This window comes from Rhincodon typus, chromosome 46 (genome assembly GCF_021869965.1).
Source record: "Rhincodon typus isolate 14 chromosome 46, sRhiTyp1.1, whole genome shotgun sequence".
In the NCBI taxonomy this organism is placed as follows: Eukaryota; Metazoa; Chordata; class Chondrichthyes; order Orectolobiformes; family Rhincodontidae; genus Rhincodon; species Rhincodon typus.
In genome coordinates this window covers 4,832,982-4,844,885 of record NC_063377.1, presented here as the reverse complement: position 1 = coordinate 4,844,885, position 11,904 = coordinate 4,832,982, and the positions used below count along the sequence as shown (strand labels likewise).

The 11,904-nt window shown below is 46.0% G+C and overlaps 1 protein-coding gene across 1 annotated transcript; it reads right to left on the bottom strand.

Annotated features, from left to right (window-relative positions):
* Positions 1 to 55: 55 nt before the first annotated feature.
* Positions 56 to 10,762, bottom strand: LOC109932070 (gastrula zinc finger protein XlCGF64.1-like). Its single transcript, XM_020531317.2, has 3 exons — positions 10,681 to 10,762; positions 1,038 to 1,143; positions 56 to 698 (listed from the first exon to the last, which is right to left on the bottom strand). The coding sequence occupies exons 1-3, from the start codon at positions 10,760 to 10,762 to the stop codon at positions 56 to 58; spliced, it is 831 nt and encodes a 276-aa protein (XP_020386906.1).
* Between the last annotated feature and the right edge of the window lie 1,142 nt (positions 10,763 to 11,904).

Here is an 11,904-nt window from a genome sequence, read left to right as displayed (position 1 = left end):
GCCTAAATCTCTTTCCACAGTGGGAATACGGAAATGGTTTTTCATCTGTCTGAGATCATCGGCGCTTAATCAGTTCTGCTGAGTTTTTAAAAGTGTTTCTGCAACCAGAGCATTTAAAAGGTCTCTCGCCTGTACGGACATGTTGGTGTATCTGCAAACTGGACAACCGAGTGAATCCCTTCCCACATCTCCAGCAGATGAACGGCCTGTCACCGGTATGGCTGCGTATGTGACTTTCCAGCAGCGAAGGGTAAATGAATCCTTTCCCACACACGGAGCAATTAAATGGTTTCTCCTCGGAGTGAACCCACTTGTGTCGCAGCAGTTTGGGAGCATTCATGAAGTTCGTTCCACACTCAGAGCAGATATATGGACTCTCCTTGGCATGCCCACGCTGGTGTGCCCGTAGGTCTGAGGACTGAATGAATCCCTGCCCACACACAGAACAGGTGAACGGCCTCTCCCCAGTGTGAACCCACTGATGGCCGAGAAGCTCAGAGGATTGTTGGAACCTCTCGCCACATTGAGAGCAGCAAAATGGCTTATCAGTGTGAATCAACTGGTGTGTAGTCAGTTCTTCAGAGGTTTTAAACCAGCCCCCACATTCACAGCAGTTAAAGGGTTTCTCGTCTGTGTGAATCCGCTGGTGTGTTCGCAGGTGGGCTAACTGAGCGAATCGCTTCCCACATTCGGGGCAGCTGTATGGTTTCACCCCAGAATGCGTTCTCTGGTGCTTATACAGACCAGACGACTGAGTGAATCCCTTCCCACACTGGGAGCAGATGAATGGCCTCTCCCCTGTATGACTGCGTCGGTGAATTTCCAGAAGGGATGGAGACCTGTACTGCTTTCCACAGTCCCCACATTTCCACGGCTTCTCCGTGGGACCTGCACCCTTGTGTCTCTCCAGGTTGGATGATCAGTTGAAGTTTCAAACACAACGCGTATCTGGTCTCTCCCCGGCTGCGAATGATTTATCACAGGCTGAGTAACTGGTTAAAGCTCTTTCCACAGTCAGTGGACTGGAACATTCTCACTCAGTGCTGTTCCATGCACACTGACGATTGAAACCTTTACCAATAGACAAGCCTTTCTTCTCCACAATCAAAGATCGACAATCCTGAGTCCTGATGAATTGAGTGACTGTCAGACGCAGGCATAATATTTGGTTGCAGTTTCCCTGTCATCAAGTACTTCCTTTCCAATTTCCTGAAAAAGTCAAAAAATATCTTCATTGTGAGGAAAGGACAGAATTCAGAACAGGTAATAACCTGTTTGTACCCTGAAAGCTGTAAAACATGATCTTGCACACTCTCCCCTCTCCGCGTGTGGAAATCTACATTTTCACATCTTCATAAATACATCCTACATTCCCTTCGACCCTCTTTCCAGAGCTTGGTTCACTTCCACACTCACTGCTTCCTCTCTATCTTGCCTGAAGCTGCCTATGGACTATGTTCATTTTGACCCTCTCTGATTCATAGACTCAGGCACTTAGACCACAAGAGGTGGCCATTTGGCCCACTTCATTCACACCAGTCAATAAAGTGCTGACTACATTAATCTCATTTTCCAGCTCTTGGTCCAACACAAGTCAATACTTAAATATTAATTAAATGTCAAAGTGTTCCTGACTCAACTACCATTCAAGGCAGAGAGTTCCAAATATCCCACTACAAATTAAGGAAAAATATTGGAACAAAAACAAAGTTGCTGGAAAAGCTCAGCAGGTCTGGCAGCATCTGTGGAGGAGAAAACAGAGTTAACGTTTCGGGTCCGGTGACCCTTCCTCAGAACTGATGGTGGCTGGGAAAACGTCAGTTTATATGCAGAAAATAGGGAGGTGGGTGGAATAGGGAGTAAACGATAGGATAGAGCCCAAAGAGAGAGAAAGACAGTTGGACAGACAAAGGAGTTGCTAACGATCAGGCTGGGAGGGTGAATAGTTGTTAATGGGGACTGTTAGTGACTAACAACAGGGGGTGTGTAGTGGCAGGCTATGTGGTAACAAGGGCTGGTGTGTGGAGTGGGGGGGCTGGGACATGGGAGAGTTTAGGTCCTAAAATTATTGAACTCAATATCGAGTCTGGAGGGCTGTAGGGTCCCCAGGCGGAAAATAAGGTGTCGTTCCTCCAACTTGCGCTGGGCTTCACTGGAACACTGTAGCAAGCCGGAGACAGAGATGTTGGCCAGGAAGCAAGGTGGTGCATTGAAGTGGCAGGCAACAGGTAGTTCAGGGTCTTTTTTGCGAGCAGAACGTAGATGTTCTGCGAAGCGGTCGCCAAGTCTACGAGGAGACCACATTGTGAGCAGCGAATGCAGTAGACTAGACTCTTGGAAGTGCAGGTGAAGTGTTGCTTCACCTGGAAGGTATGTTTGGGCCCTTGGATACTGGGAGGGAGGAGGTAAATGCGCAGGTGTTGCACCTTCGCCGGTTACAGGGGAAGGTGCCGTAGGGCTGTGGGGAGGTGTTAGGGGTGAAGGAAGTATGGACCAGGGTGTCCCGGAGGGAACGGTCCCTGTGGAAGGCGGACAAGGGAGGGGAGGGGAATATGTGTCTGGTGGTGGCATCTTGCTGGAGGTGGCGGAAATGGCGTCTGTTGATCTTCTGGATGTGGACGCTGGTGGGATGGTAGGCGAAGATAAGGGGAACCTTATCACTGTTGCGGGAAGAGAAGGGGTGAGGGCAGAAGTGCGGGAGATGGGTCGGACCCGATTGAGGGCCGTTGTCAACAGGGCCCTCAATCAGAGATGCATAAAGGATTATCTGTAAACTTTAATTTGTATATAGATTGGGTGAATCAAATTAGTCACAATACTATAGAGGAAGAATTCCTGGAGTGTAAATGGGAAGTTTTTTTTGGATCAATACATTGAGGAACTAACTACAGAACAGGCCATCTTAGACTGGTGTTATGCAATGAGAAAGGGATAATATAGTTGTGAGACACCCCTTGGGGATGAGCAATCATACTATGATACAATTCTTTATCAAGATGGAGAGTGAAAGCGTTGATACTGAGACCAGGGTCCTGAATCTTAATGAGAGAAACTATGCTGGTATGAGGCCTGAATTGGCTATGATGGATTGGAAAACATTACTGAAAGGAATGACAGGGTAGCCAGGGAAAAGTTGGCCCACTCAAGGACAAAGGAGAAAATTTATGTGTGGAGGCCGATGAGGTAGATGAGGTCCTAAACAAATACTTTGTGTCGGTATTCACCAAAAAGAAGGAATTGGTGGAAGGTGGTCTCAGGAAACCCGAATTTCTAAGCCAAGTTGCTATTAAAAAGGAAGAGGTTTGTGCTTCTTAAAAAGTATTAAGGTAGATAAGCGCTTGGATCCTGACAGGATCTATCACAGAATATTAATGCAGGCAAGAGAATAAATTGCTGGAGCATTGACAGACATCTTTGCATCCTCTTTGGCCACAGATGAGGTCCCAAGGACTGGAGAATAGCCAATGTTGTCCCATTGTTTAAGAAGGGTAGCGGGGATAATCCAGGAAATTACAGGCCTGTGAGCCTCATGTCGGTGGTAGCGAAATTAGAACATAGAACATAGAATTGTACAGCACAGGAACGGACCCTTCGACCCACAACGTTATCCAAATATGATGCCAAATGAAACTAATCCTTTCTGCCTGCCCTTTGTCCATATCCCTCCAATCGTTGCATATCCTTGCTTATCTAAAAGTCCCTTAAATTCCCTTATCATATCTACCTCCACCACCACCATGGCAATACGTTCCAGACTCCTACCACTCTCTGTGTCAAAAACTTGCCCCTCATGTCTTCTTTGAACTTAGTCCCTCTAACCTTAAATGCATGCCCCCTGGTTTCAGACATTTCAACTCTGGGAAAAAGATTCTGATCATCAACCCTATCTATGCATCTCATAACTTTATAGACTTCTATCAAGTCTCCCCCCAGCTCCTACAGCTCCAGAGAAAACAACCTCTATTTTCCTAGCCTCTCCTTATAGCTCATACCCTCTAAACCTCTTCTGCACCCTCTCCAAAACCTCCACATCCTTCCTGTAATGTGGCAGCCAGAATTGAACACGATACTCTAAGTGTGGACTAACCAAAGTCTTATAAAGCTGCAACATTAAATCCTGACTCTTGTACTCAGTTCCCCAACCAATAAAGGCAAGCATGCCATACGCCTTCTTTACCATCCTTTCTTTCTGTGTGGCCACTTTCAGGGAGCTATGGACTTGAACCTCAAGATGCTTTTGTACAACAGTGCTGTTCAGGGTCCTGCCATTAACTGTATATTTTTCCTTAACATTTGATCTCCCACAATGAAGCACCTCACACTTACCCGGATTAAACTCCATCTGCCATTTCTCCTCCCACATCTGCAACTGATCCGTATCTTGCTGAATCCTTTGTCAACCTTCTACACTATCCACAAATCCACCGATCTTTGTATCGTTTGCAAACTTACTAATCCACCCATTTACATTTTCACCCAAGTCATTTATATATATCACAAACAAGAGAGGTCCAAGTATAATCCCTGTGGAACACCACTAGTCATGAACCTCTTGAAAAACACACTTCCATCACTACAACAACAACAAAAACGAAGTTGCTGGAAAAGCTTAGCAGGTCTGGCAGCATCTGTGAAGGAAAAGCAGAGTTAACATTTCGGGTCCGGTGACCCTTCCTCAGACCCTTCCACCACTACACTCTGTCTTCTACAGGCAAGCTAATTCTGAATCCATGCAGCCAAGTCACCGTGGATCTTATGCATCTAAATCTTCTGGTTGAGCCTACCTTCAGGGACCTTCTCGAAATCCTTACTAAAATCCATGTAAATGACATCCACTGCTCTACCTCATTGATCACCTTCTTCAACTCCTCATAAAATTCAATCAAGTTGGTAAGACATGACCTGCCCCACATCAAGCCATGCTGACTGTCCCTAATTAGCCCATGCTTCTTCAAATGTGCGTAAATCCCATCCCTAAGAATTCTCCCCAATAGCTTCCCAACCACCAATGTCAGACTCACCAGTCTGTAGTTTCCTGGATTATCTCTATTTCCCTTCTTGAACAGAGGAACAACATTAGTTGCTTGCCAGTCCTCTGGGACCTCCCCAGTGGCTAGCAAGGATACAAAGATCTTGGTCAAGGCCCCAACAATTACCTCACTTGCCTCTTTCAATAACCTGGGGTAGATACCATCAGGCCCTGGGGTCTTATCCACCTTAATGCTCTTCAAGAGACCAAACATCACTTCTTTCTTGATCTCAAAATGCCCTACCACATTTGCATGCTCCACACAAATCCCAGTACCCTCCATATCCTTCTCCGTGGTGAATGCTGACACAAATTGTTCATTTAGGATCTTGCCCACATTCTCTGCCTCCAAGCACAAGTTCCCTCCTTTATGCTTGAGTGTCCTACCTTCTCCCAAGCTATCCTTTTATTTTTACTGTGTCTATAGAATGCCTTGGGATACTCTTTAACCATACTTGCCAAGGTCATTTCGTGGCCCTTTCTTGCTCTCCTTATTCCCTGCTCTCCTTATATTCCTCACGGGCCCCCTCCAATTTTAGCTTCCTAAACCCACATATGCTTCTTTTGTCCTTTTGACTAAATTGACAACCTCCCTCATTATTCAATGGTCCCTTACCTTGCCATCCTTGTCCTTCCTCCTTACTGGAACATGCCAGTCTTGAACTTTCCCCTGAAGGTCTTTAAACAGTTCCCATATGTCAAATGTGGACTTACCTAATAACAGCTCCTCGCAATTAACATTCCCTACTTAATACTGCCTAATACTGACGTAATTTGCCCTCACCCAGTTTAGAAATTCCCGAAAGGTCCTGACTTATTTTTGTTCATAGCTATCTTAAAACTTAAGGAGTTGTGATCACTTTTTCCAAAATGCCATCCAACTAAAAGGTCAGTCACCTGACCAGGCTCATTAGCCAAGTACAAGGTCCAAAATGGCCCCTCCTCTCGTTGGACTATCCATATACTGTCTCAAGAAACTCTCTTGAATGCACTTAACAAATTCCAACCCTGTCTAAGACTCTTGCTCTGAGTGAGTACCAGTCAATATTGGGGTTATTAAAGTCATCCGCTATGACAACTCTGTTTTTATTGCACCTTTCCATAATCTGCCTACATATTTGTTCCTCAATGTCTCGGTGGATATTGTGGGGCCTATGGCATAATCCTATCAGAGTGATTGCACCCATCTTATTTTTAAGCTCCACCCATTTGCTTCAGTGGATGAGCCCTCAAGCATGTCCTCTCTGAGTGCAGACATAACATTTTCCCTGATTAGTAATGCAACTCTTCCACTTAAGATTGTTGACTTGCTCGCTGAGCTGGCTGGTTATAGTTCAGATGTTTCGCCACCAAGCTAGGTAACACTATCAGTGAGGCTTCCAATGAAGCAATGTTGTTTCACCCCGCTTAGTATTTATACGATCCGGTCTGTTGAGATGTTTGTGTCATTTCCGATTCTTTTTTGCAAGGGTTTGTATATGGGGTCTAATTCCACATGCTTATTGATTGTGTTACGGGTGGAGCACCAGGAATTCCCATGTGTATCTATGGTTGCCATGGGCTAGGATGGCCATGTCATCCCAGTTAAATTGAATCGTGTTCAAATGGGCCGCAACCCACTGCAACACACCTGAACTTCGCAAGCAGGAGGAAGAGCACCTATACAAGGTTTTCACTATTAATGGATACCCCACCAAATACATCTGCAGATAGACAACACCAGGAGGACACAATACACCCTAATACACTGGCCACACTACCACATGTCAAGAACATATTGGAACTGACGATGAGACTCCTACGACTACTAGGAATCAGGAGAGCACAAAAACCCACAGTCACACTATGCTAAACACTCGCAAGGACCAAAGACCCCATACCCATGACCAACGTACTGTACAAAATCCCATGCAAGAACTGCCAAAAACATCGGCCGGAAAGAAAGGAAATTAATTATCAGGATACACGAACACTAGCTAGCGGCAAAACGACACAACAAACTTTTCCTCATTTCAGTGCACTTGGACAACGAAGGCCATCAATTTAACTGGGACGACATGACCATCCTAGTTCAAGCCAACCATAGATACGCACGGAAATTCCAAGAGGCCTGGTTCTCCAGACATAATGCAATCAATAAACATGTGGAATTAGACCCCATATACAAACGCTTGCAAAAAAGAACCAGAAATGACACAAAACACCTCAACAGACTGGATCATATAAATACTAAGCGGAGTAGAACAATATCGCTTCATGAGAGGCTGCACTGATGATGTTACCTAGCATGGTAACGAAACGTCTGAACTATAACCAGCCAGCTCGGCGAACAAGTCAACAACCTCACACACAACCTGAGCTACAACTCTTTACAAGAACCTTAAACTCCTCCACCACTTTTACCTTCCTTTCTATCTTGTCCAAAACAACAAAACCCTGGAACGCTGAGCAGCCAGTTCTGTCCCTCTCTCAACCAAGTCTCTGTAATGGCCACAACATCATAGTCCCACGTACTGATCCAACTCTAAGCTGGTCTGCCTTACCCATGATACTCCTTGCATTGAAATAAACACAATTCAGCCCATTGGTACTATCATATTCAATCACCAGTCTCTGCCTGTCTTTTTCTGATTTACTCATCCTAACATCTACCTTCCCCTCAATTCCTCCATTGCTGACATGCTGTTTTCGTTCCCAGTCCCCTGTCATTGTAGTTTAAACCCTCCCGAGTATCACTAGTGCTTATTAGAAAAGATTCTCAGGGACAAGATCAATATGCATTTAAAATTAAATGATTGATGAGGGAAAAGTGGTTGATGTTCTCTACATGCACTGTAGTAAAGCCTTTGACAAGTTCCCTCATTGCAGAATGGTACAAAAGGTTAAGTCACATGGTATCGGGGTGAGCTGGTAAGATAGATACAAAACTGGCTTAGTCAGAGGACACAGAGTGTAGTGGTGGAAGGATGCTTTTCAGAATGGAGGGTTGTGACTAGTGGTGTTCCCCAGGGATTATTGCTGGGATCTCTGCTGTTTGTGGTCTACATAAATGATTTGGAAGAAAACACGCTGGTCTAATTAGTAAGTTTGCGGACGGCACAAAGATTGATGGCGTTGTCGATAGTGAGGAGGATCATCAAAGGATACAGCAGGATATAGATCAGATGGAGAAGCAGCTTAATCCAGACAAATATGAGGTGATGCATTTTGGAAGGTCAAGCACAGTTGGAAATCATATAATGAATGGCAGAACCCTTAGGAGTATTGATACGCAAACGATTCTGGCTGTGCAAGTCCACAGATCACTGAAGGTGGCAGTGCATAGATAAGGAAGTAAAAAAGGCTTACGGCATGATGCCTTCATTGGAAGGGGCTTTGAGTATAAGAATAGGCAAGTTATGCTGCAGCTTCATAGAACTTTAGTTAGACCACACTTGGAATATTAAGTAGATTTCTGGTCATCACACTACTAAAAGGATTTGGATGCTTTGGAGAGGGTACAGAAAACGTTTACCAGGATGTTGCCTATTATGGGGGATTTTAGCTATGAAGAAACGTTGGATAAACTGGGTTTGTTTTCACTGGAACACAGAAGGTTGAGGGGTGACCTGATAGAGTTTATAAGATTGTGAATGGCATGGACAGAGTGGAAAGTACGAGGCTTTTTCCTGGGTACAACGGTCAATTAGTCAGCGAAGGGGGAGAGAGGGGGAGTTTAAAAGAGATGTGCGGGGCAAGTTTTTCACGCAAAGGGTGGTGAATGCCTGGGACACATTGCCAGAGGAGGTAGTGGAAGCAGACACAATAGCAGTATTCAACAGGTATTTGGACAAATACATGAATAGGAAGGCAATAGATATGGACCCTGTAAGTGAAGACAGTTTTAGTGTGGAAGGGGAAAATGTGTCAGCGCAGGCTTAGAGGGCCAAATGACCTCTTCATGTGCTGTTTTGTTCTTTGACAGTGAATTGGAAATGGCAAACATTCGAAGAGCGAATAGGTTAACTACAAAAACTGTTTTATGCCTGACGAACACAAGAGTGCAAAGACAACAGTGGCAAAACCACACGCACAAGGAAAGTTAGTGAGATAATAAGGTGTAGAGCTGGAAGAACACAGCAGGCCAAGCAGCATCATAGGAGCAGGAAGGCTGATGTTTCGGGCCTAGGCCCTTCATCAGAAATGGGGGAGGGGAAGGGGGTTCTGAAATAAATAGGGAGAGAGGGGGGCGCGGATAGAAGATGGATAGAGGAGAAGATAGGTGGAGAAGAAACAGACAGGTCAAAGAGGCGGGGATGGAGCCAGTAAAGGTGAGTGTAGGTGGGGAGGTGGGGAGGTAGGGAGGAGATAGGTCAGTCCAGGGAGGACGGACAGGTCAAGGGGGTGGGATGAGGTTAGTAGGTAGGAAATGGAGGTGCGGCTTGAGGTGGGAGGAGGGGATAGGTGGGAGGAAGAACAGGTTAGGGAGGCGGGGACAAGCTGGGCTGGTTTTGGGATGTGGTAGGGGGAGGGGAGATTTTGAAGCTTGTGAAATCCACATTGATACCATTGGGCTGCAGGGTTCCCAAGTGGAATATGAGTTGCTGTTCCTGCAACCTTCCGGTGGCATCGCTGTGGCACTGCAGGAGGCCCAGGATGGACATGTTGTCTGAGGAATGGGAGGGGGAGTTGAAATGGTTCGCGACTGGGAGGTGCAGTTGTTTATTGTGAACCGAACGTAGGTGTTCTGCAAAGCGGTCCCCAAGCCTTCGCTTGGTTTCCCCGATGTACAGGAGGCCACAACGGGTACAGCGGATGCAGTATACCACGTTAGCAGATGTGCAGGTGAACATCTGCTTGATGTGGAAAGTCTTCTTGGTGCCTGGGATGGGGGTGAGGGGGGAGGTGAAGGGGCAGGTGTAGCACTTCCTGCGGTTGCAGGGAAAAGTGCCGGGTGTGGTGGGGCTGGAGGGGAGTGTGGAGCGGCCAAGGGAGTCACTGAGAGAGTGGTCCCTCTGGAAAGCAGATAAGGGTTGGGAGGGAAAAATGTCTTTGGTGGTGGGGTCGGATTGCAGATGGCGGAAGTATCGGAGGATGATGTGTTGGATCCGGAGGTTGGTGGGCTGGTACGTGAGGACGAGGGGGATTCTTTTTTGGTTGTTATTGCGGGGACGGGGTGTGAGGGATGATTTGCGGGAAATGCGGGGGATACGGTCGAGGGCGTTCTCGACCACTGAGGCGGGGTAAGTTGTGATCCTTGAAAAACGAGGGCATCTGAGACGTACGGGAGTGGAATGCCTCATCCTGGGATTAGATGCATTTACAGACCCTAGAGTTCATTTCCCTGCCTTTACAGGCGTTCCCTGAACCCAGTGTCAATTTGTCTATACTAATACGCATTCGTTGACTCCAATTTCCATTTCCACTGCTCCCTAACTCCTATCCGCTGCATTTAGAGACGCTCCCTGACCCCAGTCTCCATTTCCCCTGAAGTTACAGACGCTCCCTAATGCAACCCCATTTAATCTCCAGTTAAGGACGAGTTTCCAGACGGGCTGATTTATCCATTCTTTTCATTCTGTTCTGGCTTTAAGTAGCCCTCTCCGGACCCCGGAAATGATTGAATTATTGATTAACTGATTGATTGATTGATTTTTCCATTTCCTTCTTACCCGCTGCGGCCTGCCGAATATGGGCGCTGCGGCTCCCTCTGCGCATACTCAGAACGCGCCGTTCCTCGCGAGAGCTGCGCATGCTCAGCACGGAACACCACAGCTACTCATGCGCAGTCCCTCCTGCTGTTTGTCGAAGGGAAAGACTCAAAATTAGAAATCGCTGGAAAAACTCAGTCGGTCTGGTAGTATCTGCGCAGAAGAAAACAAAATTAACGTTTCGGGTCAAGTGATCCTTTTTTAGAACTGGAAACATAAGACTGATTGAGACAGTGGTAGAGGGGCGATATGACGGGATTCAAACTCCTGAACCAGGAAAGCACTGTGGATAAAGGCAAAATACTGCAGATGCTGGAAATCTGAAGCATACAACAGAGAATGCTGCAAAAAAAAACTCAGCAGGTCTGGCAGCATTTGTGGACACAAACAGAATTAACATTTCGAGTTCGATGTGACTCTCAGAACTTATGGTACTGCGGACATGGGTTCAAATCCCAATTATTTATCTGTGTGAATTTCTATACAATCAACTATAATGAGAATTTAAGACGGCAATTTTAAGAATGAAATTGTGGTTACAACTTTAGTGGCAAAGCTTTCCTCCTGCATAGGAGTCAAGACCCTCTGGAATGGTGGAGAGAGCCACCCAGGTGCAGGGCTGAGGGCTTATTGTGTTAAAATCATAAAAAAGGATAACTTGGCCTGATATGAAACATTGCTGGTTACAGAGTACTTTGTACAATTGGCATTTGTTGCTTATCCTGAATTGTCCCTTTAAAAAGTGGCATGAGGTGCCTTCTTGAACCATTGCAGTCCGTTTCCTTTATTCTTTGACAGGATGAGGGCGTCACTGGCTAGGCAGCATTTGCTGCCCATCCCTAATTACCCAGAGGGCATTTAAGAGTCAACCACATTGCTGTGGGTATGGAGTCACATATAGGCCAGACCAGGTGGGGATGACAGTTCCTTTCCCTAAAGGACATTAGTGAACCGGATGGGTTTTTCCTAACAATTGACAATGGATTCATGGTCACCTTTCAGTTCTTAATTCCAGATATTTATTCAATTCAAATTCCACCATTTGCCATGGTGGGATTTGAACCTGAGTCCCCAGAACATTATCTGGGTCTCTGGATTAACAGTCCAATGATAATACCACTAGGTCATCGCCTCCCCTGCCTCCCTGTTTAGTGCAGGTACACCCACAATGTCAGTACAGAAGGA

What these genes read in the sequence shown, in the direction of transcription:
- LOC109932070 (XM_020531317.2), bottom strand. Translation starts at nt 10,762, where the DNA reads ATGCGCAGCTCTCGCGAGGAACGGCGCGTTCTGAGTATGCGCAGAGGG. An exon ending in TATTCGGCAGGCCGCAGCGG is followed by an intron (nt 1,144 to 10,680) that starts GTAAGAAGGAAA and finishes TGCGTCTGACAG; the next exon opens with TCACTCAATTCATCAGGACT. An exon ending in TGTGCATGGAACAGCACTGA is followed by an intron (nt 699 to 1,037) that starts GTGAGAATGTTC and finishes GAAACCATACAG; the next exon opens with CTGCCCCGAATGTGGGAAGC.